This window comes from Phoca vitulina, unplaced genomic scaffold, assembly GCF_004348235.1.
Source record: "Phoca vitulina isolate PV1807 unplaced genomic scaffold, GSC_HSeal_1.0 scaffold74, whole genome shotgun sequence".
NCBI lineage: Eukaryota > Metazoa > Chordata > Mammalia > Carnivora > Phocidae > Phoca > Phoca vitulina.
The window spans coordinates 6231977-6256550 of record NW_022589777.1 but is presented as its reverse complement, the minus strand read 5'-3'; the positions used below and the strand labels follow the sequence as shown (position 1 = coordinate 6256550).

General features: G+C 45.2%; 1 protein-coding gene across 4 annotated transcripts in view; it reads left to right on the top strand.

The window, feature by feature from the left end:
• ME3 (malic enzyme 3) overlaps positions 1–24574 on the top strand; it is a 197069-nt gene that overhangs the window by 111320 nt on the left and 61175 nt on the right. For all 4 annotated transcript variants that reach the window (XM_032393613.1, XM_032393612.1, XM_032393614.1 and 1 more), the window contains one exon: positions 16409–16484. In XM_032393613.1, the coding sequence (XP_032249504.1) occupies positions 16409–16484 (76 nt within the window). The remainder of the gene's footprint in view (positions 1–16408; positions 16485–24574) is intronic.

Below are 24574 nucleotides of genomic sequence, written 5' to 3'. Positions count from 1 at the left end.
AGATACTATAATAAACTCTTTTAAATGCACATTGTCTTCCTTAGTCCTTATAGCAAAGGTATGAAGCAGCTGGTATCATGTGCTCATGTTACAAATGAGGAACTGAAGCTTGAGGAAGGGAAGTAACTTGTCCATAGGCCACATAGCTGGTGGGTAGCAGAGGCAGGCTTTGAACCCAGGTGCTATAGTTGTAAAGCTATATTTATTATTATATTTAACCCCTAGTTTGTGCCACCTTCCATCTGCCATTTCCCTAAAACCTCACTTGAGTCACTTGCAGCCCCATCATTTTCAATGCTTTGGATTATTGGAAGTTAGGTGAAAATCCGCATTCCAGCCTCAGGGACTCCTGAGGGTCTGAGATCTCCAAATGAGACTAAGCAGGTATAGGTAGGAGCACCTCCCGTGGCACTTACGTATTCTTCCAGAAGTCACTAAGAAGGAATGCAGAGGAGTGACTGCATTTCTCACTTGATCAGAACCTCAGGGAAACAGAGATAACAACCAACCCCATCATCAGGTACTGCTGGGCAAGATAGTGTCCCCCGAGTGGAAGTGGCTGAAGCTGCAAACAGGTTGCTGAGGCATTGAAGAGTTTTCTTCCCTGGCGGTCTCTTCTTTCTGAGCCAGTCTAGAAGCAGTTCTGCCTGGAAATGAGTGGATGGGCAAGAGACCCCCACAGGGTCCCGCTGGAACCTGCAATCCATTTGTTTATCATCAGAATCCCTCACTCTGCACATTTTACTTCCTCACCAACATGCATCAAAGAAAAATGTTCCATTACTGGCCCCAAGGAGCATCTCTGGTACATTTCACTCTATACCTCTAGCTGTTTGTGGGAACAGGAAGTCTGAGTCTATGGAGAGAGCCCTGGACTCGGGACCTGGGCTCAACCAGGTTCTGCTGCTTATGATCTGTGTGACCTTGAACAAGTCACTTCACCTCTCTGGATGTCAGTGTCCTCTTTTATAAAATGAGGTCTTTGAACTAGATATTTCAAAATCGCCATCCAGTCAATCCATTTGGGATCATTTGTAGCTACAATTATGATAATAGATGGAAAAGCACTTTGAGAAGTGATTAAAAGCTCTTAATACATTTCAAAAGTGTTATTTTTGCGGCATGATCTCTGCCAAGCATAAAATTATATATGCCAAAAAAATAAGAGAGTAAAAAGGTCTGTTGAAATTTTAGTAGCTCAAATTTAAATGTAAAAGCCTTCATTTTAAGTGTCCCTTCTCCCTCTCCTTATCTTCAACAAAGAGGGACTGTTTTAATGTATCAAAGAATTTCTGTAATTATACTTTTCCTGTGTTTAGAATTAATCACGTAAGACCTTTGCTAAGATCTAGAATAGGGATCATACCCCTTAGTAGTGAGCTTTTTGTTAAGAACTAAGCCTCAATCTTGTCAGGGGAATGTTGAGAACCAGAGTTGTTTGGGTGAGGGACATTTCCAGAACAGGGCCAAGTTAAGAGCTTCAAGAGGCCAAGGAATGCGTCACTGGGATTAATTAATTAATGCGTCACTGGGGTAAATGACTTCCCCAAGGTCACTCGGTGAGTCATCAGTGAGCCTGGGGCTGGGATGCAGTTCTTCCAGCTCGAAGAATTGGCATCCTGTTGGCATTATTGTTCCATGTGACTAGCTCTGGACAACCTCGGCGGGAAATCACTTATGGACATTAGAATCACAGCTGTGGGAAAGTAATAACTGGCATAAATACACCCCTAACAGAAGACCTCCTCAGGCCAGGCCTCAGAGCAGTGGCTGGTTTGAGTGGAGGAGAAGGTGGTTCTTTAAAAGTTCCAGGCTTATAGGCTCACCTTGACCCATTTATCTTACTGCCACCAAGGCAAGTACCCCTGTTTAAATTTCAGGAAGCCGGAAGCCGTGTGTGGCTGCTTTTCTCATCTAGGGCAGTCCTTGAAGTTCATTATTACCAACATAGTACGATCTTCCAAACTCAAATTTCCTAGAGATGATTCTTATAAACAAGTTCCAAGAAGCCAATCCAGTGCTTTGTTTTCATCTTGATCGATACAAATGGCACAGTAAATGCCTGGAACTTGCTCTCAAACCTTATGAATAAGTTAATTCAAACACCCACATTGCCCTCCACTAGTATGATGGAAAGAGCCCTGCATCCCCCAAGTCTTAGGCTCTGGAGTTTTTTCTTCCCTGGCCTGTCCACCGCCTTCATACGTGCATTTCCCTGGTCTAAGCCTCAGGGCACAGCCTAACCCAGGCCAGCCCCACCCAGCCTAGATGATCCCTTGAGCATTTACAACACAGCACACATGACAGTTTCCCTCACTCAAACTTTATTCAACACCTTTCATGCTCATCCCTCAATCTTCAGCCATCATCAAGTTCACGTGCTCACTTCTGCACTTATTCAAAAAGTAGGTATTGAGGGGCGCCTGGGTGGCTCAGTTGGTTAAGTGTCTGCCTTTGGCTCAGGTCATGATCCCAGAGTCCTGGGATAGAGCCCTGCATCGGGCTCCCTGCTCAGCGGGGAGCCTACTTCTCTTTTTCCTCTGCAGCTCCCGCTGCTAATGCCCTCTTGTGCTCTCTTTCTGTCAAATAAATAAATAAAATCTTTAAAAAGGAAGAAGAGGGTAGAATTGAAGGACCTGGCATTGGGTTATATTAAAGGGGAGAGGACCGATTCCAGAGCTTTGGGATTGTTAAACTAGATGTATGTTCTAGATGTCCTAGTATGGAGTGGGTTACAGTGATAACATTCACTGAGAAAAAGAGGAAGGGAAGAGAATCAGGTTTGTCTTGGGTCTTTGTTTTGTCTTGTCTTTTAGTCATAGTGGTGGAAGATTAGGGTCAGAGACTTGGTTTTGGACCTGTTGTGTTTGATGTGCCGTTGAGACATGCAAAGGGAGATGTCAGGTAAGTTGAGAACAATGGCTCTCAAACCAGCCGTGGCGTTGCCTCCCAGGAGACATTTACCAACCGTCTGGAGATATTTTTGGTTGTCACAAAAATGGGGTGCTATTGGCATAGTAGGTAGAGACCAGCGATACTGCCAAACATCCTACAATGCACAGGTCCTCACTTCCCACAGCAAAAAAGTAATCAACCCGATGTCAGGAGGACCAAAGGTGAGAAACTCTGGTCTGCAGATCTTTGAGAGTTACTGGCCCAAAGCCTGGGACACTGATGAGATCACAGAGAGAAAGAATAAGACTAAGAAGGAAAGTGGAGTAAGTACAAGTTTTTGAGGAACTGTAACACCTAATAGCTGGATGGCCCTGCGTGAAAGACTAAGAACTTCAAGCAGCCAGAGGGAAGAGGAAAACTCAGAGCAGAGTCATGGAGGCCAAAGGTTGGGGGGTGGGGGGGAGTAGGTAAAAGTGTCAGATGCTACTGACAAGCCAAAGGCAGTGAAGACTAAAGGTCCCGATTGTATTTGGGCCGTGGCAGTCATCATGTGGTAGGGTCTTCACAAGCACCACTTTGGTAGCATGACTGTGAGGGAAGACGTCCTGCTGTGGGAGTCGAGAACTGGAGGCAGCTGGTGTAGACAGTGCTTTTAAGAAGTTTGGCTATGGAAGGGAGGAGAGAGAAGGAACAGTATTGGCAAGGAATGTGGAAACCAAGAATAGTTTGTGGTTCTGTGGTGGTTTTTGTTGGTTTATTTTGTTTAAATTTTTTTATTATGGAAAATGTCTAACATGCATAAAGTAAGCAGAGTATTATAAAGGACCTCTGTGTAAAACCCTGTCTCTCCCCATCAGCTGTAACCGAAACTTCTGTTGAGTTTTTGCAGCTGCCAGGTGCCGCCGCTTTGCCAGGCCCTCAGTGCACACAGGTGATGGTGGGCAGGTAAATAACGTGGGCAGCTTTTATACACAGATGGGGAGTTCCTTCTTTCCGTGGCTCCTTCCCTTCCAGAATGCCCCCTTTCACTTCCTGGCTGTTCTTCCAGCCCCTCAAGCCAGTAAGCCTTTGGCTCCCGGCTGCCCTAAGTTGCTGGCAGATGAGACTCCCCTCAAAGAGCTGCAAGTTCGTAAATCTCGAGAGGTATCATTCCTGCTTTCAGAGGTAAATGCCCCTTCAGTTTCTGCCTACTTTTGGCCAACCTCCATTGCCTTAAAATATATGTGTATTTTATACACTCTAAGAGTTGTAACAATAATATAATCATTTTTTAAAATAACAGTTCAGTTGAGGTAAGATGGCGGAGGAGTAGGGGATCCTGTTTCGTCTGGTCCCTGGAATTCAGCTAGTTACCAAATCATTCTGAAAACCTGCAAAATCAACCAGAGCTCTGAGAAAAGAATTGCTACCATTCTACAAATAGAAAAGCGACCACTTTCTGCAAGGTAGGAGGTGGGGAGAAGTGAGTCAGGGGATATATGGGAAGATAAGCCGCAGGGTGTGGGAGGGAGCCTCCATAAGCTGGTGCAGAGTGCAAAATCGGAACTTTGAAAAGTCTGCTCTGGTGAGGGATGTTTCTGCCTGAAAGGTGCTCCGGAGGCGAAGAGGGCTGGAATCCCAGGTGGGAGAGTGTGGTCTCAGGATCCCCAGGGTCACAGAAAGAACAGGGGGCCTAAGTGCGGCAGAGCTCCCAGGCACTGGAGTGGGGAAGCCGGCTGCAAACAGGGAGACCAGGCACCAGCTTTCGGCTAGGTGTTTCCAGAAATTGTGAACCTCGGCACTGTCGGGTGACCGCTCTCTGAGCAGGGGCCCAGCAAGAGGCAGAACCTGGTGAAAGCCCTCTCCCTCCCGCAGGGTGCGTGCTGCCAGAGTCTGTAAAGTTTGGAGACTCGAAACCAGGTTGCATGTCTGAGATAAAAAAAAGCTTGGTCACAGGCTGGGTGAGCACAGAGAGCGGGTGGAGACCAGGGAGGTAAGAGTGATAGACTGCTTTTTCCTGAGGGCTCTGAGGAGTGGGGGGCGTGAAATTTCAGGTCCAGGGCTAGAGAGCAGGGCACCGCCATTTTCACCCCCCTATCAGCTCCGGAGCAGCTGACACTGAGCCGGGCAGGGCCAGGGCGGTGCGATTCTGCTGGGGAAGGACACCTGAGAATCAGAGCCACGGGCCCTCCCCCAGAGGAGTGGCGGGACTTCCAGCTAATACCAAGGTTACCGATCACACAGAACTGCAGAACTCCAGCCCAGGGAAAGAAGAATGTAGCGTTTGTGGTTTTTTCTTATTATTCGTTAGTCCTTTGGTTTTATATTTTATTACCCTTTTCAGCTATTTTCCTACTGTATCAATTTTTAAGTCTTTTTAAATTTTCATTTTTTCACTTACAGTTTATATTTTTTTCACTTTTGATTTCCTTTTCATTCTATTCAACTCTATTTGTGTGTATATATAAGCTTTTCTTTCTTACTTATTTTGGGATCTAGTTTCCTCTAACAGACCAAAATACATCCAGGATCTAGTTTATTGTTCTGTTCAACTTCTTGTCTAACTTTATTCCCATTTTTTTCTCCTTCTCATTTCTGTTTGGTTTCTGTTCTCTTCTGATTAATGTAGTATATATTTTTCTGGTAGAGTTCTTTAGTCCTTCAGTTTTATATTTTATTATCCTTTTCAGCTATTTTCTTATCAATTACTTTTTAAGTCTTTTTTAATTTTCCATTTTTCACTTACAGTTTATATATATTTTTCATTTTTGGCTTCCTTTCATTGTATTTCTTTCTTGCCTATTTGGAGATCTAGTTTCTTCTAACAAACAGACCAAAATACACTCAGACTCCAGTTTATTGCTCTTGTTCTGTTCTACTTCTTGTTTGATTTTTATTCTCTTTTTTTTCCTTTTCTTTTTGGTTTCTGTTCTCTTCTGACCTGTGTAGTATATATTTTTCTGGTGTTGTTGTTGCCATATTAGTATTTTCCCTCTTTCATCTGTTCTTTTCTGGACATAATGACAAGATGGAAGAACTCACCCCAGAAAAAGAGAACAAGAGGCAGTACTCACAGCCAGGGATCTAATAAATATGGATATAAGTAAGATGTCAGAACTGGAATTCAAAACAACGATTATAAAGATACTAGGTGGCCTTGAAAAAAGCATAGAAGACACTAGAGAATCCCTTCCTGGAGAAATAAATGAACTAAAATCTAATTGAAATCAGAAAGGCCATTTCTGAGATGCAATCAAAAATGGAGGCTCTAACTGCTGGGATAAACAAGGTGGAAGGGAGAGTCGGTGATACAGAAGACAAAATGATGGAAAATAAGGAAGCTGAGGAAAAGAGAGATAAACATGATCCTCTCACTTGATGCAGAAAAAGCATTTGACAAACGACAGCATTCTTTCTTGATTAAAAGTCTCCACAGTGTAGGGTAGTGGGAACATACCTCAGTATCATAAAAGCCATATACAAAAAGCCGACCCCAAATATCATTTTCAATGGAGAAAACCTGAGGGCTTTTCACCTAAGGTCAGGAACACAACAGGCATGTCCACTCTCACCACTGTTGTTCAACATAGTACTAGAAATCCTAGCCTCAGCAATCAGACAACAAAAAGAAATCAAAGGCATCTGAATCAGCAAAGAAGAAGTCAAACTCTCACTCTTTGCAGATGACATGATACTCTATATGGAAAACCAAAAGACTCCACCCAAAAATTGCTGGATCTCATACAGGAATTCAGCGAAGTGGCAGGATATAAAATCAAAGCACAGCAGTCAGTTGCATTTCTATACACTAACAATGAAGCAGAAGAAAGAAATCAAGGGCTCAATCCCATTTACAATTGCACCCCAAACCATAAGATACCTAGAAATAAACCTAACCAAAGAGGTAAAGGTACTCTGAAAACCATAGGACACTTATGAAAGAAATTGAGGAAGACACAAAGAAATGGAAAAATGTTCCATGCTCATGGATTGGAAGAACAAATATTGTTAAAATGTCTATGCTACACAGAGCAATCCACACATTCAATGCAATCATTATCAAAACACCATCAACTTTTTTCACAGAGCTGGAACAAATAATCCTAAAATTTGTATGGAACCAGAAAAGACCCCGAATAGCCAGAGGAATGTTGAAAAAGAAAACCAAAGCTGGTGGCACCACAATTTTGGACTTCAAGCTGTATTACAAGGCTATAATCATCAAGACAGTATGGTACTGGCACAAAAACAGACACCTAGATCAATGGAACAGAATAAAGAACCCAGAAATGGACCCTTAACTCTATGGTCAAGTAATCTTTGACAAAGCAGGGAAGAATGTCCAATGGAAAAAAGACAGTCTCTTCAACGAATGGTGTTGGGAAAATTGGACAGCCACATGCAGAAGATTGAAACTGGACCATTTCCTTACAACATACACAAAAATAGACTCAAAATGGATGAAAGATCTAAATGTGAGACAGGAATCCCATCAAAATCCTAGAGGAGATCACAGGCAGCAATCTCTGTGACCTCGGCCACAGCAACTTCTTGCTAGACATGTTTCCAAAGGAAAGGGAAACAAAGGCAAAAATGAACTATTGGGACTTCATCAAGATAAAAGCTTTTGCACAGCAAAGGAAAGTGTTGACAAAACCAAAAGACAGCCAACAGAATGGGAGAAGATATTTGCAAATGTCTTATCAGATAAAGAGCTTGTATCCAAAATCTATAAAGAACTTCTCAAACTCAACACCCAAAACAACAAACAAAAATCCAGTCAAGAAATGGGCAGAAGACATTCCTCCAAAGAAGACATACTAATGGCCAACAGACACATAAAAAATGTTCAACATCACTTGGCATCAGGGAAATACAAATCAAAACCACAATGAGATACCACGTCACACCAGTCAGAATGGCTAAAACTAACAACTCAGGATGCAGAGAGGATGCAGAGAGGATGCAGAGAAATGGGAATCCTCTTACACTGTTGGGAATGCAAACTGGTGCAGCCAGTCTGGAAAACAATATGGAGGTTCCTCAAGAATAAAATAAAATAAAATAAAATAAAATTAATAAAAATATATAAAATATAATATAAAATATATAATATATAAAATAAAAAATAAAATATAAAATAAAATAATAAAAATAGAGCTACCCTATGACCCAGCAATTGCACTACTAGGTTTTTTTTTTTTTTTAATTTTATTATGTTATGTTAGTCACCATACAATACATCATTGGTTTTTGATGTGGTGATCCACGATCCATTGTTTTCCTATAACACCCAGTGCTCCATGCAGTACGTGCCCTCCTTAATACCCATCACCCGGCTAACCAATCCCCCCTCCCCGCTCCCCTCTAAAACCCTGTTTGTTTCTCAGAATCCATAGTCTCTCGTGGTTCATCTCTCCCTCCAATTCCCCCTCCCCATTTTTCCCTTCCTTCTAATGTCCTCCATGTTATTCCTTATGTTCCACAAATAAGTGAAACCATATGATAATTGACTTTCTCTGCTTGACTTATTTCACTTAGCATAATCTCCTCCAGTCCCATCCATGTTGATGTAAAAGTTGGGTATTCATCCTTTCTGATGGCTGAGTAATATTCCATTGTATATACGGACCACATCTTCTTTATCCATTCATCTGTTGAAGGGCATCTCGGCTCTTTCCACAGTTTGGCTATTGTGGACATTGCTGCTATGAACATTGGGGTGCATATGGCCCTTCTTTTCACTACATCTGTGTCTTTGGGGTAAATACCCAGTAGTGCAATTGCTGGGTCATAGGGTAGCTCTATTTTTAATTTCTTGAGGCACCTCCACACTGTTTTCCAAAGTGGCTGTACCAACTTGCATTCCCACCAACAGTGTAAGAGGGTTCCCCTTTCTCCACAACCTCTCCAACATTTGTTGTTTCTTTCCCTGTCCATTTTTGCCATTCTAACTGGTGTAAGGTGGTATCTCAGTGTGGTTTTGATTTGGATTTCCCTGATGGCTAATGATGAATATTTTTTCATGTGTCTGTTAGCCATTTGTATGTCTTCTTCAGAGAAGTGTCTTTTCATATCTTCTGCCCACTTTTTGACTTGATTATTTGTTTTTTGGGTGTTGAGTTTCAGAAGTTCTTTATAGATCTTGGATACCAGCCCTTTATCTGTAGTGTCATTTGCAAATATCTTCTCCCATTCTGTGGGTTGCCTCTTTGTTTCGTTGACTGTTTCCTTTGCTGTGCAGAAGCTTTTTATCTTGATGAAGTCCCAAAAGTTCATTTTTGCTTTTGTTTCACTAGCTTTTGGGGATGTATCTTGAAAGAAGTTGCTGTGGGTGATGTCAAAGAGGTTACTGCCTATGTTCTCCTCTAGGATTTGGATGGATTCCTGTCTCACATTGAGGTCTTTCATCCACTTTGAGTTTATCTTTGTGAATGGTGTTAGAGAATGGTCGAGTTTCATTTTTCTCCATGTGGCTTCCAATTTTCCCAGCACCATTTATTGAAGAGACTGTCTTCTTTCCATTGCATGTTTTTTCCTGCTTTGTCAAAGATTATTTGACCATAGAATTGAGGGTCCATACCTGGGTTCTCTATTCTGTTCCATTGGTCTATATGTCTGTTTTTGTGCCAGTACCATGCTGTCTTGGTGATCACGGCTTTGTAATATAGCTTGAAATCAGGCAACGTGATGCCCCCAGCTTTGTTTTTCTTTTTCAACATTTCCTTGGCAATTCGGGGTCTTTTCTGATTCCATACAAATTTTAGGATTGTTTGCTCCAGCACTTTGAAAAATGTCATTGGAATTTTAATCGGGATGGCATTGAAGGTATAGATTGCTCTGGGTAGCATAGACATTTTAACAATGTTTATTCTTCCGATCCATGAGCATGGAATATTTTTCCATCTTTTTGTGTCTTCTTCAATTTCTTTCATGAGTGTTTTGTAGTTCCTAGAGTATAGATCCTTTACCTCTTTGGTTAGGTTTATTCCGAGGTATCTTATGGTTTTTGGTGCTATTGTAAATGGAATCGTTTCTCTAATTTCTCTTTCTACAGTTGCGTTGTTAGTGTATAAGAAAGCAACTGATTTCTGTGCATTGATTTTGTATCCTGCCACATTACTGAATTGCTGGATGAGTTCTAGTAATTTGGGGGTGGAGTCTTTTGGATTTTCCACATAAAGTATCATGTCGTCTGCGAAAAGAGAGAGTTTGACTTCTTCTTTGCCAATTTGAATACTTTTTATTTCTTTTTGTTGTCTGATTGCTGTTGCTAGGACTTCTAGTACTATGTTGAATAATAGTGGCGAGAGTGGGCATCCTTGACGTGTTCCTGATCTTAAGGGAAAGGCTCTCAGCTTTTCCCCATTGAGGATGATATTTGCTGTGGGTTTTTCATAGATGGATTTTATGAACTTGAGGAATGTTCCCTCTATCCCTATACTCTGGAGAGTTTTAATCAGGAAAGGATGTTGTATTTTGTCAAATGCTTTTTCTGCATCAATTGAGAGGACCATATGGTTCTTCTCCCTCCTCTTATTAATGTGTTCTATCACATTGATTGATTTGCAAATGTTGAACCACCCTTGCATCCCGGGGATAAATCCCACTTGGTCGTGGTGGATGATCCTTTTAATGTATTGTTGGATCCTATTAGCTAGGATTTTGTTGAGGATTTTGGAATCCATATTCATCAGGGATATCGGTCTGAATCTCCTTTTTGATGGGGTCTTTGCCTGGTTTGGGGATTAAGGTAATGCTGGCCTCATAGAATGAGTTTGGAAGTTTTCCTTCTGTTTCTACTTTTTGAAACAGCTTCAGTAGAATAGGTATTATTTCTTCTTTGAATGTTTGGTAGAATTCCCCAGGGAATCCATCAGGCCCTGGACTCTTGTTTTTTGGGAGGTTTTTGATCACTGCTTCAATCTCGTTACTGATTATTGGCCTATTCAGGTTGTCAATTTCTTCCTGTTTCAGTCTTGGCAGCTTATAGGTTTCCAGGAAGGCCTCCATTTCATCCAGATTGCTCAGTTTATTGGCATATAGTTATTGATAATAATTTCTAATAATTGTTTCTATTTCCTTGGTGTTAGTCGTGATCTCTCTCCTTTCATTCATAATTTTATTAATTTGGGTCCTTCCTCTTTTCTTTTGGATAAGTCTGGCCAGTGGTTTATCAATCTTATTCATTCTTTCAAAGAACCAGCTTCTAGTTTCCTTGATCTGATCTACTGTGTTTCTGGTTTCTAATTCATTGATTTCTGCTCTAATTTTAATTATTTCTCTTCTAATGCATGGCTTAGGCGTCGTTTGTTGCTTTTTCTCTAGTTCTTTAAGGTGTAGAGTTAGTTGGTGAATTCGGGATTTTTCTATTTTTTTGAGTGAGGCTTGGATGGCTATGTATTTCCCCCTTAGGACCGCCTTTGCAGTATCCCATAGGTTTTGGACCGATGTGTTTTCGTTCTCATTGATTTCCATGAATTGTTTAAGTTCTTCTTTGATTTCCTCGTTGACCCAAACATTCTTGAGCAGAGTGGTCTTTAGCTTCCAAGTGTTTGAATTTCTGCCAAATTTTTTCTTGTGATTGAGTTTCAGTTTTAGAGCATTGTGGTTTGAGAATATGCAGGCAATAATCTCAGTCTTTTGGTATCAGTTGAGACCTGATTTGTGACTCAGTATATGGTCTATTCTGGAGAAAGTTCCATGTGCGCTCGAGAAGAATGAGTATTCTGTTGTTTTAGGGTGGAATGTTCTGTAAATATCTATGAGGTCCATCTGGTCCAATGTATCATTCAAAGCTCTTGTTTCCTTGTTGATTTTCTGCTTAGATGATCTGTCCATTGCTGAGAGTGGAGTATTGAGGTCTCCTACAATTAACGTATTGTTATCAATGACTCTTTATTTTGGAAAACAGTTGGCTTATGTAGATGGCTGCTCCCATGTTGGGGGCATAGATATTCACAATTGTTAGATCTTCTTGTTGGATAGACCCTTTAGGAATGATATAGTGTCCTTCTGTGTCTCTTATTACAGACTTTAGTTTAAAATCTAATTTGTCTGATATAAGAATTGCTACCCCAGCTTTCTTTTGAGGTCCGCTGGCATGGAAGATGGATCTCCATCCCTTCATTTTCAGTCTGGATGTATCTTTAGGTTCAAAATGAGTCTCTTGTAGACAGCGCATGGATGGGTCCTGTCTTTTTTTGTCCAATCTGCAACCCTGTGCCATTTTATGGGAGCGTTTAGGCCATTCACGTTGAGAGTGATTATTGAAAGATATGAATTAATTGTCATCATGTTGCCTGTGAAGATGTTGTTTTTATAGATTGTCCCTGTAAATTTCTGTTGTATATCACTCTTGGGGTCTTTATCCTTTTATAGAACCCCCCTTAATATTTCTTGCAGGGCCGGCTTAGTGGTCACATATTCTTTCAGTTTCTGCCGGTCGTGGAAGCTCTGCATCTCTCCATCCATTCTAAATGAAAGCCTTGCCGGATAAAGTATTCTTGGCTGCACGTTCTTCTCATTTAGTACCCTGAATATGTCTTGCCAGCCCTTTCTGGCTTGCCAGGTCTCTGTGGATAGGTCTGACATTATTCTGATGTTCCTCCCTCTGTACGTAAGGAATCTCTTCCCCCTAACTGCCCTTAAGGAGGGTTTCCTTGGTTCTAAGATTTGCAAGTTTTACTATCACATGCCGGGGTGTTGGCCTGTTTTCCTTGATCTTGGGAGGGGTCCTCTCTGCCCCTAGGACGCGAATGTTTGTTTCATTCCCCAGATTAGGGAAGTTCTCAGCTACGATTTGCTCAAATACAACTTCTAGTCCTCTCTCTCTCTCCACTCCCTCCGGGATTCCAATTATTCTGACATTAGAACGCTTCATGGTGTCACTTATTTCTCTGATCCTATTTTCATGGATTCTGAGTTGTTTTTCCCTGGCCTCCTCTTTTCCCTTTTTATCTATTATATTGTCTTCCAGGTCGCTTATTCTCTCTTCTGCCTCAGTTACCCTAGCTGTTAGATTATCTAGATTGGATTGGATCTCATTGATAGCATTTTTAAGTTCTGCCAATTCACCTTTTATTTCTGCCCTTAGAGACTCTATGTTGCCATGAATTGATTTCTCCATTCTAGCCATTGTCTTCACAATTGCTAGCCTGAATTCCATCTCCGACATCTTGGTTATATCTGCATCTATTTGTAAATCTGCAGCATAAGTCATAATCTCTGAGTCTTTTCTATTTTGGGGGCTTCTCCTCCTAGTCATTCTGTTGATGGGTGTTTGAGGGAATGTATAGAGTCCAAATTATTGACCAGAACCCAAGCAAGATGCACCTGTTTTCTTGGGACCTTAGGGTTGCTGGCCTCTTGTTTTCCCAGCCTGTCTTCTGCGGGAGGGGCCTGCCACGCTGTTACTCAGGCACCCCTGTTTGGGCAGAGTTGCCCTGCGCTCCTGTGGCGGGGGATGGGCTCAGTGGAAATCAGTTTTTGGGGCTTTTGTTCTCTGGTGGCTTTCCCTGGCGGCTTTCTGCGTCTCTTCCGCGAGTCAGAGCAGAAGAGACTGTTTCCAACCCTCTGCCTCAGAGCAGAGAGATCGCAGTCTGTTCTTCAGTGAGCTCTCCAAGCCACACCGTCTCCATTTCTGTCCGTGCTGCTATAAACTGCAGCGTCCTGGGTTGTGTGCCCCTCCGCAGCGCCCCCAGTCCTGCCTCCAGGTCAGGGCACGTCTGCCCTTTGTGCTTCTAAAACTGCCAGCTGCTCCCAGTTCGCGTGTGCAGGACCCCGCCACTCCAGGTTTCTGTCCGGGGCGCTGCAGTTCGCAGGCGTGACCCCGCCGCTCCGGGTTTCCGCCCCAGGGGCTGCCCTAGAGTCCTTTCCCCGCCGCTACCAGTCTGCGAGTCTGTGCCTGTCCGCAGCGCGCGAGGCTGTTGCTCACCGGAGTTGTAGGATCCCCACGGCCAAGCACCCTCCCGCTGCCGTTTATCCTCCGATATCTGCCCGCGGAATCACAGCTCCCTGTTCATATCTCAAAACCAACCGCCTATGATATTCTGTTTGTAGAGATCCAGATCTTCTTACAACTCAGGCTGGTTTCATGGGTGCTCAGAGTGGTCTGGTAGATATCCAGCTCAATTCCGGGGACCAGTTGAAATAGGGTCCCCTACTCCGCCATCTTTCCCCAGCCTCCTGCACTACTACGTATTTACCCAAAGGATACAAACACAGTGATCCAAAGGGGCACCTGTACCCCAATGTTTATAGCAGTGATGTCCACAATAGCCAAACAATGGAAAGAGGCCAGATGTCCATCTACAAATGAATGGATAAGGAAGATGTGCTATATCTATACAATGGAATATTACTCAGACGTTAAAAAAATGAAATCTTGCCATTTGCAATGACATAGATAGAACTTGAGGGTATTATGCTGAGCAAAATAAGTCAATCAGAGAAAGACAATTATATGACTTCACTCGTGGAATTTAAGAAATTAAACAGATGAACATAGGGGAAGGGAGGGACGAATAAAATAAAAACAGAGAGGGAGGCAAACCATAAGAGACCCTTAACTATAAGAAACAAACTGAGGGTTGCTGGAGGGGAGGTGGGGGGGGCGGGTAATTGGGTGATGGACATTAAGGAGGGCACTTAATGTAATGAGCACTGGGTGTTATATGCATCTGAGGAATCACTGAACTCTACCTTTGAAACTAATAATATATGTTAACTAATTGAATTTAAATAAAATAAAATTTTAAAAAATAACAGTTTTGGGTGCCTGGGTGGCTCAGTCAGTTAAGCATCTCACTTTGGCTCACATCATGATCTCAGAATCTTGGGATCGAGCCCTGCATTGGGCTCCCCTCAGCAGGGAGTCTGCTTGTCCTCTCCCTCTACCCCTCCCCTGGTTTGTGCATTCTCTCTCTCTCTCAAATAATTTTTTTAAATTTTTTAAAAATAACAGTTTTATTATTGCTATCTACAGAAAGTTTACTCTGTTCAAGAGACTACCACTAACAAAAGTCAGAAGTCTTTAAGATGATAAAGACTTGGGGAGATTTTGTGGCTGATGGGAACTTAATGGAAAATCTAGGGGAGAGAGGAGCGTCATTAAGTATAAGACTTTATAATATTCACTGGAATGGAAGAAATAAAGGAACTGCCTGCGGATGCAGAAGTTTGTGGGCTTGGTGGTGGGAAGCTGACAGAGACGCCATCCCATGGCTTCACATGACATCAGAGGCAAGGTCACTAGGGGAGTTGGGGGACGGGGAGGCCGTTGGAGGTTTGAGAACAGAGAAGTTTAAAATAGTCTTTGCAAAGAGTGGAAAGAGTGACTGTTGAGCAGAGAAACACAGAAAGAACAAAGACTGAGCGGTTGTTGAGAGTGCATGTGGGTTGCCGGTGAAGAATTTGTGGTGGTGCCCGTCAGCCTTTCCTGTGGTCTGGCTTTCTCCCCCTGCCCTTGGCTGCCTGGGTGGGGCCCACAGGAAACAGACAGTAGGTGTATCCAGGGTTGGGAGTTTTACAACACTGCTGAGACCAAAGAGCAGGGCCAAGGGCCTTTACAGTGTTGACTAGGGCATGATTTAAATAACGGATCCAAAATCCAAGCCTCTCATGAAGCCATGTAAAGTACTGTTTGGAAGTCTTCTCTGAGTTAGCCAGGACAGTGAGAGTCGGGACGCTGCTCTCCACACCTCCCCAGCCTACTCACATTGGCGAACCAGAGTGAGTACCTCGTTAGGAAAAGGAGCCTTTCTGGATGCATTGGAGGAACAAAGGAAAGGAAGGAAGTGGCACAGATATTCTCCAGGTATACATATTCTCACACCCCTGATCCCAGGGCAGAAGACTTAGGTCCACATACGGAGGTCTAAACATAAATAAAAGTTCTAAAATCAAGCGAATACACTGGTAAGTAAAATACATCCCCCCTCCTGCCTTTACAGATGTACCTTCCTGCTGGTCTGGAAGGCCACGTTTGAATTTAGAAGTCACACGCTCTAGTACTGCAAAGAAGAGTGGCTCCTGGCTGGTAGCCCACCCCTCTTCCCATCCCCAGCCTTGTCCCCCACTGCCCCGGGGCCTCCCGTACCTGTGTCTGGTACCACAACTCGAATGTCCAAGCTCCAGTCACAGCCCCAGGCCTAGGGCTCTGCCCACCATAGTGTGGTCTATACTCAGAAACGGGGGGACCCAGGAAGAGGTCAACATGGTTTCCTGAAGCAGCCTTGGGGTCCCTCAGAGAATTCTGGGGTCCTGTGTGCCTGGTCTAGAAGAAGGGAGGGTGCAGACTCTGGTGAGCATAGGCCCCAGGTGGGCACATCCCTCGGCCCCATGGACTCCTTGCCTTGTGGAGAGGAGAAATTGGAGGAAGGCCAGGGCTGGGCCCTCCAAAATGTTGGGGGCAGGGCCCCGCCTTGACCATGTCTGTGGGAAAAATTAAACGATGCAGTGATAAACAGTACTGTGGTCTTTGTTCCTAGTCTGACTGCCTGGTTTCTCTCTGTGTACGTGTTTTTTCTCCTAGTGGGCTGTTCATCACCATTCATGACAAGGGCCACATTGCAACCATGCTAAACTCTTGGCCAGAAGACAATATTAAGGTATGATCCTGTTTTCTTTGTTACTGCTCTGTTGTTGGGTGAATCCTTTCAACCTGAACCAGAGTCATCCCCAGCTAGAAAATGAGCCATTATAACACTGAGGGCAAGACACTGCAGGCCTTCCCCAGCCCAGAGCCCAGCCCGGTTACCGCCAGGCATAAATGCACCACAGAGCAGAGGTTTGCAGTGACCCACACCCAGGTGAAATTGCCCTTATCATTATTATTAATAGTAGTGCTCTGAAATCTGTTCAGCATGTATTGAGTACCTACTATATATACAACACCAGTTTCCATGGAGGATACAGGGAAAAATCAGAACTTCTTCTCAAGTAGCTGACTTTCATTAGGAAAATAAGACAGAGACACAAAAGACTAACAGGGAACTTGGTCAGAAGTAAGTGAAGCACACGGAGAGAGCTGAGGGTGTTCACAAAGGCAGAGATTACTTTTAGCCTGAGGGGAATCTAGGAAGACTTCATGGGAGAGGTGACATTGGAGCAGGGCCTTGAGTTAAGGGGTAGAGTTTAGCCAGATAGGCTTTGGAGATGGTAGGACATAGAGTGGGGACATTCTGCAAGAAGAGGCAAAGTTTATGGTGAACAGTACTTTCATGTGTGTGCACACAGTTTGGGGGGAGGGGCAGGGAGACAGGTGGTAGTTCTATGCAGAGTGAAGAAAGAAACCTGCCTCGGGTGCCTGGGTGGCTCAGTTGGTTAAGCGACTGCCTTCGGCTCAGGTCATGATCCTGGAGTCCCGGGATCGAGTCCCGCATCAGGCTCCCTGCTCGACAGGGAGTCTGCTTCTCCCTCTGATCCTCCCCCATCTCATGCTCTCTCTCTGTCTCATTCTCTCTCTCAAATAAATCAATAAAATCTTAAAAAAAAAAAAAAAAAAAGAAAGAAACCTGCCTCTTTTGCCTGGAATATCAGCTTTACTCAAATAATCTAAGGAAAAAACATTTTTATATAATAAACAGGATATAATATAATATGCAAAGTTTATGTTAGTTTTGAAATATAAAACCTGCAGCTTTGTAGAAACTTGTTATCCTCTGGCTACATGCCCAGATCGCCTCCTGCTAGGGAACTTCTGTGGAAGAGTATGAGGGGCTTTCCCGTCTAAGCTGATCGTCGCTTCTGCAAATGGGTGAAGCAAAAATGTGAAACACCTGCTAGCTGCTTCGCGAGGGCATTTCTGGCACCCGAGCTGGGGAAGGATTGGAGCTGACTGGGAGGCACTCCACCATGGCTTCCTCCCCAGGCCTGCCCTCCCTGTTCCTGCCAGTTCCCTCAGTTACCCCGTCTCTCTCCATTAGGCACTAAGCACAGCTTCCCTCTGCACACCTCTCTCTGTGTCCTGCCCACTTCTGGCCCTCCCTGGGGAGTGGTAGCATTCTGAGCCAGAACAAGGAAGGCAGGAGCTTGGCTCTTAGGAGCCAGGCCCAAACCACCACCAGGGTCTGTGGACTTTATGGCCACGGTGAAGAGCTCATTTCATACATCTCTGTCTGGGTGTGATTTTGCCCTGGGCATTTCTGCCCTGCTTATCTGCTTAGACTCTGGTTTCGTGCAGGCCTGGGCCCTGTAGGTTTTGGTCTCAGTCCCAGAAGAAGCGAGTTTCTAGGGCGTGTCTAAGATGAAGCTATAATAAAATCTTCAGCACATTCAGGGAAGCCAGCTCACTGGATGGGCAGTGAACTCCAGCCTGCCCTGTGCAGACAGGCTGCTGAGGTACTGCAAGCTGATCTATCCTGGGCACTTCACCCACGGTGAAAGCTTGTGCAGACTGGGCATGCAGTAGACGCTTGAGGTGCATGAACTCAGGCAGCAGACATGATGAGCATTTCCCATGTACCAGGCACTGAACCAGGAGCAGAGAAATGGAATCCTCACCAACATACACCTGCCTTTGTGCAAGCTACGAGGAATTAAAGAGAACGACAAAAAGCCATTGCATCTTAACCAGTAAGAAGAAGGTGCTCCTTTCTCTGGGGTGGCACAGAAGCTCAGTGAGGGGCTCATGGGCTGGATTTCAGGCTCTAGCTGCTCCTTTTGTCAGGGCACAACTTATAAAATACTCGTTGACTGACTTCAACACACATAGTTTGAGAACCTTCCTACGTACTAAGTGCTAACTACCAGAGAGCTGGAGACAACCACTTTTGTGATTTTAGAGGAAGAGGAATGCAGCTTTAGGTCACCCCAGAGCAGGCGGGGCTGGAGCGGGCCTCAGAAGGGGAGAGGCATCCAAAGCCTCTCAGGAAAACAGAGGTTCCATGGGGACATCTGGACCAGTGCATCTAATTCTGTTGCACTCAACGCTCATTGAGTAAACATCTCTGTAGCTTCCGGGATCAAGAAGGTGTACAGGCCCAAAGTCTGGCTGGAGAGACTGACCTGGAAACAATTGCATAGACTGTGTCTGTGCTGCCAAAGAGGGGAGCAGTTAGGGCTGCTCAGGCTGCTCTCAGCTTACCCGAGTCTCCCACCTGCCCCGTCCACCAGCCTTTTCTGGAGGGTCCTTCCCCCCCACCCCTAAGGCTGCCCTTTCAAAGGTTCAGAATGTTCTAAGTCCTAGTCTTTCTTGTTTGCTCGTGTGTTTTCTCCAGTTGCCCTAAAAAGAGGAGATGAAGGTCTCCTTCGCTAGGCAGGGAATCCCTTTCATGGTATTTTGGAGCTGGATTCCCTCTCATTATTTCCTTTGGGTCTCACAGCCCCTGTGATCAGAGTGGAGAAGGAAGGGGTGCGGCTGGTGCCCCCAAAGTGGGTCCTGAAGAAAGGGGTGTGTCGTTTCTCAGGAGAGCAAGCTGAGGTTCCGTGACTTGCCCATGGTCACCCATGAGTAGGTGTCGACGCCCCCAGAGCCCTGCAGCTGAGCCACCTCCTCCCCAGCTGCTGAGTTGAGGAGGCAGTTTTCCAAGGCACGGGTATCTTTAGATCCTGATGTTGGCGGCCTCTTGGCTGGAGGGGAGAAGTGGTTCAGAGGAGCTTCTGAATCACATCCGAAGATAAAGGATGACTTTCCCTGGTGTCCCAGCCAGAAAGCAGAACTGCAAACTGCAGTGTAGGAGAAGCAGGCTGGGAGGGAGGTGAGGCCAAAGCCCAGGGCTGGGGGGACCATGGAGTTTTGTGGGCCCCTCTTGTTCAGGGAGGAGGGGGTGGGCCAGGTCGCCCAGAGCTGTCCGGCTATAAATCATGAAAGGAGTGAGAACTGCTTTTCTGACTCTTTCCCACAGTGGCCACTGCCTTGAGCCTGAGGAAAATTCAGCTGAGAACAGCCCCCCTCCCCACAGCTTTCCCAAGCTCCTAAATCTCTCCCTCACCCCAGGCCCAGCATCTTTGGGGGGAAGGAGGGAAGGTGCTGAGAGGCAGCTGGGTAGGGGAGGCCCAGGAGCAGCCTCTGCTGCTGAGCACCAACCACATGGGCGTCCCAACTTGGACCAGGTGCTGGTGCCAAGTGCCTGCCCGTTATGCACAGGCCCGCCACGTGTTAAACCCACTCTGTCCTCGGTGTCAGAAGGTGGGTGTCCTGGGAAACATTCTCTGAGATGGACATTAGCCTCTCAGGGAGTGCTCTTGGGATCAATACCTCTAGAAGGGAAGGAAGCAGGAGAAAGGCTAGAAAGAGGTTGGGTGGAGTGAGGCCTCAAGGAAGCCTCAGCTGAGCCCATGAGGAGCCTCTGGAGCTGGGGTGGCTCTTCCAAGTCCAACAGAGTTGGGGCAGGGGAGCCTTTATACCCCTGCATCCATCAGTCATTGGTTGTGGGCTGCTGCCCTTCGGAACAGGGTGTGACTTGGGGCAAGGTGGCTCTCTTCAGTCAAGGAAATTCTCCAAGTGGGCTGACACCTGAGGGCACAGCTGAGGGAATCATTCCTTGAGTCCTGAAAGGGAGATGTGGGCAGCTCATCCCTGTATCCACTTCATGCAGCATCTGACCTCATCGACTTCTAATGACCTATAAGTGGTGAGGATTATTATTACCCCCATTTTATAGACAAGGAAGGTGGCTGTTTGCCTTTGAAGGGTTGAACCAAGATTTGCAACTGCAGACTGTGTGTTATTTATGTAGTGGAGAGAGAAGGGGAGGAAGAGGAATAAAAAAGGAAGGATGAGAGAGAGGGAGGAGGTGAGGGCTGTGGGCAGCCCATGACATAACTACAGATCCAAGGAACCTGGGGCTACAGCAAGTAAGGAAACTGAGGCTAGAGCAATGGGGCCAGCCCCATTGGGTCCACCTAGGCTAAGGGACATGGGCAGTAAGGCAGAAAAGGCTGTAGGTCCATGCTAGGTGGACAGAGGAAGAATGTGGCCCACGCTTCTCCTTTGTCATCTGAAATACAGAGGAGGTATGAGTTGCAGATGCCATCCAAACAAGGAAGCTGCAATCCTGTAGTTCACTGATAGTTACTGCTGGACTCTAAAACCCCACCGTGCTGCTCAGGCTTGTCCTCAGATTTTGACTTCTACCGTACTAGTGGCCCTTGGCATCCAGCTCCATTGATGTCATGAAAAATAAGATCCAGCATCTTCTCCCTGAACTTGTTCATTCACACCACGTATGAAGCAGTCCTGTGGAAAGCCTCTGCTCTCTATGTTGGATCTATCATATTGGCCACCATTTATCCAGTTCCTATCACATTGCAGGCACCAAGCTAAGTGCCTGAAGAATCAAATATGACAAGACCCATTACTTGCCCTAGAGAGCTTAGAACTCCTATGAAAGATGAAGTTATCATCTAACTAACATAATACAAGGAAAATGCCATGGGAACTTAGAGGAAGGAGTATGACTTCTGGAAGGGGAACATCATGGAGGAAGGTGACTTTTGTACTGTTCCTTGAAGCATACAAGGATGGTAGGATTTGGATCAGGGAGATCATAGGGATTGAGGGGTAAAATGGCATGTAGTTGGGAAAGTACAAACCTTATACAAGGTTGGAATTATTTTATTTGGATAAAGAAGAAATTCAAAGAGCGGTTAGGACCTAGACCATGGAAGGCCTTAAACGCCAGTCAAAGATGTTTGAGCTTTATTTCACAGACATCGAGAGACATTGGAGGTTTGGGGTAAGGAAGTCACAAAGCTGGGTGTGCTTTGGAAAAATGAAATGGGGCATGGGGAATCCAAGAGTGGAGGGACCTGTGAAGAGACCATTGCAGTGGTCAGATGAGATGGATGGGCTCACCCGAAGGCAGCAACAATGCAAGTGAAGATCATGGAACAAATGGAAAAGTAAGGAGCAGATGGAATCAGCAGAACTTGGTGACCAGTTGGCTGTGGTTGACGACCGACAGAGAGGAGTTGTAACAGGACAGTTTTGAGCTTGGGAAATCCAAGGTAACAGAGGGAGGACAGCAGAAGTGAGAGGTTTAGAAGAATAAAGGGAAAGCAGATTCATTTGGTTAGGGACTCGGGAATTTGGGGGGACTATTGGACATTCAAATGGCAATGTCTGCTTAGAGAGGACGTAGGAGCCCCAAGCTTTGCATGGCCGACTTTCTTGGCCAATGGCCACTACGGTCTCCTCTTGGTTCCATTTCATTCACTTATTGAACAGATGCTTACTGCATGGCCTTCCTGTGATAATGCTGAACTAGAGAGAAGATAAAACAATTAAAAATCCAATATGGGATCTTTGCCCCAAATAATAACCATCATCATAATCATAAGAGCAGTAACCGTTTATTGATCACTTACCCAAGGCACCTGGTTAAAATGAGACTGATATTACTTCATCATTACAACCATCTGATGAGTTAGGTATGATTATCCCCCACTTTATGGAAAATTAAAACTCAGAAAAATTATCTGTTTACCCAAGATTACATATGGTGCATTATCAAGGAGCCTAAATTTAAATACTGGTTATCAGACTCCAGAACCCCCGCCATTAATCTTTAGGTTGTTTGGTGAGATAAAATGTGCATTTTTAAAAATGTTAAATAAGAACCCAAATATGTAAGCAGAACCTTATGCAGGGGTTGGCAAGCAGTAAGTACTTAGTCAATGTTTGTGGCAGGCAGGCAGGCAGGAAGGGTGTGCAGGCTAGCTGTGTGGTAGCCCTAACAGGTGCTAGGAGAAATCGCATTAGATTGTAATGGAGCAGGGTTTGCATGCTGGAGGAGGACCTTCTAGGAGAGAGGACCATGGGGGCTGAGAGGGAGGAGATCATACGTGAGTTCAGAGGATGTCTGGGAGGAGTGAGGAGGTCAGTTTGGCTGGAGTAGGCACTTGTGTGCAAATGAGTAGCAAGAGCTAAGTCAGAACATATACTGGGTTCAGATCATTAAGGTGTTAAATGTTTTGGACTCTATTCTATGGACAGTTCGAAGTCATTCAAGGTCTTTGAGCCTGGGAATGGCATGATGAAAATGGGTTTCTGACACAATGCATGCGGAGAGACTGGAAGGAGGAAAGCTGAGTCTGGTCATGAAGCGTTGTAATAATCCAACCAATAGCACTGAGTGATGGAGAGAGGGTGGCAGACGGAAGTGAGGAGGCAGCTGTGCAGGAGAGGGCCCTTGCACGGTTCAGGCTGGGAGGGCAGCACTGAAGAGCCCTGTCACCATCTGGGAAGGCCCCAGAGTTGTAGGGATAACACCCTGGAGTAGGAGCCGACCTCCTCTGGTTAACTCACTGCCCCTCAATGGAGAGAAATTCTGAGAGAATGGGAATTGGAATAAGGAAGCTTTGATCAGGAGAGATGGTAGAGGAATGCCCTGAGTCTGGGCAGCATGAAAGCACAGACTCCCCCAGGGGGAGGTCAGAGGCAGGGCAGAAGTTGACCAAGAGCACAGGTGCTTTAACCCAGTTGCAGTGGTGGTAGAAGGAACCCAGAGCCAGGAACCCAAAGCCTGATTAGAATTCTGACCTGCCACGTGCACAAGCAAGGTGACTTTGGTAGGCCATCTAATCTTTCTAAGATACCTCATGTGGAAACATCCAATCCAGTGCCTGGCTTCTGGCTGATACTTAACACATGTATATAAAACATGAAGGTCTTAGAGCTTCTGTTTGCTCACCTGTGAGACGGGGATAACAATCTCAGACTCACCCACCTGCCAGGGCTGTGGGGAGAATCAGGTGGCATGTGGGTTGAGAACACTCTCCATAGAGGCAGTAGATAATCTGAGGGGGAAAATCATGATCGTCATGGGTCTCTTGCTCTGCCCGCCCCCCCCAGGTCCCCTTTCCAGAAGTGGAGGAGTGTTTTTAAGAATCTCTATACCTCTTTCTACAGAAAGGCGGCACCTCTGTGTGCTCTTACTCTTAGAGAGCTGGAGAATAGAAATGATAAGATGCCATGGGCCCTTTGGGTCCTGGATCATAAACTCTTCCAGAGCAAGAAGGGGTCTTCATCTCTTTATCCCCAGGGCTTAGTGTGCCTGCATAGATTGAGCTGAGCCCCATGATGCCCAGGAGCACCATGCTTGGGGCACTGGGATGTCCATCACTCAGAGCTGGTCCTAAGCCCTGGTCAAAGCCAGGCTCCAGTGGAGGGATAGGTAGCCCCATAAATGTAACTCATTTCGAGATGGAGGGAGGCAGTGATGGTGAGCAGGTCAGGATGACTATAAACAACTTCACTGTCACCCGAGGGGATTTCTGTGGCCTGACTTTTAAGACCCTTCACCGTCTGACTCCTGCCTGACATTCTGTTCTCTCCTTTCATGCAACCTGCACCTCCTCATTCCCCACACACAGCCCACACCCTCCCCACCTCTGTCCTGCATCCGAATTTCCTTTTGCATCAAGTACCTTCCTCCCCAGGGGGACCCCTGCAGACAGTCGTCTCCTGTGTGCCCTCACCCTTACGAAGGGTTACCCTACAGGAAGTAATTCTCCCTTTTCAGTCTCGGCTGCCCTCGTGCTGCTCCACTACCCTCACTTTCCTCCCAGAGTCATTAATTATAAGTAGACATGTTTCATCTCTTTTTATTGCCCCTTAGTTCTTTAAGGCCTGAATCCATACAGACTTGTTATTACAAATGAGCAAAGTGATGCTCCTTCTCCCAGGATCTGGCATAGTGTCTGCCAAGTAGGTGCTTCATAAATATGTAGTAAAAGAATGAATAAATGAATATCT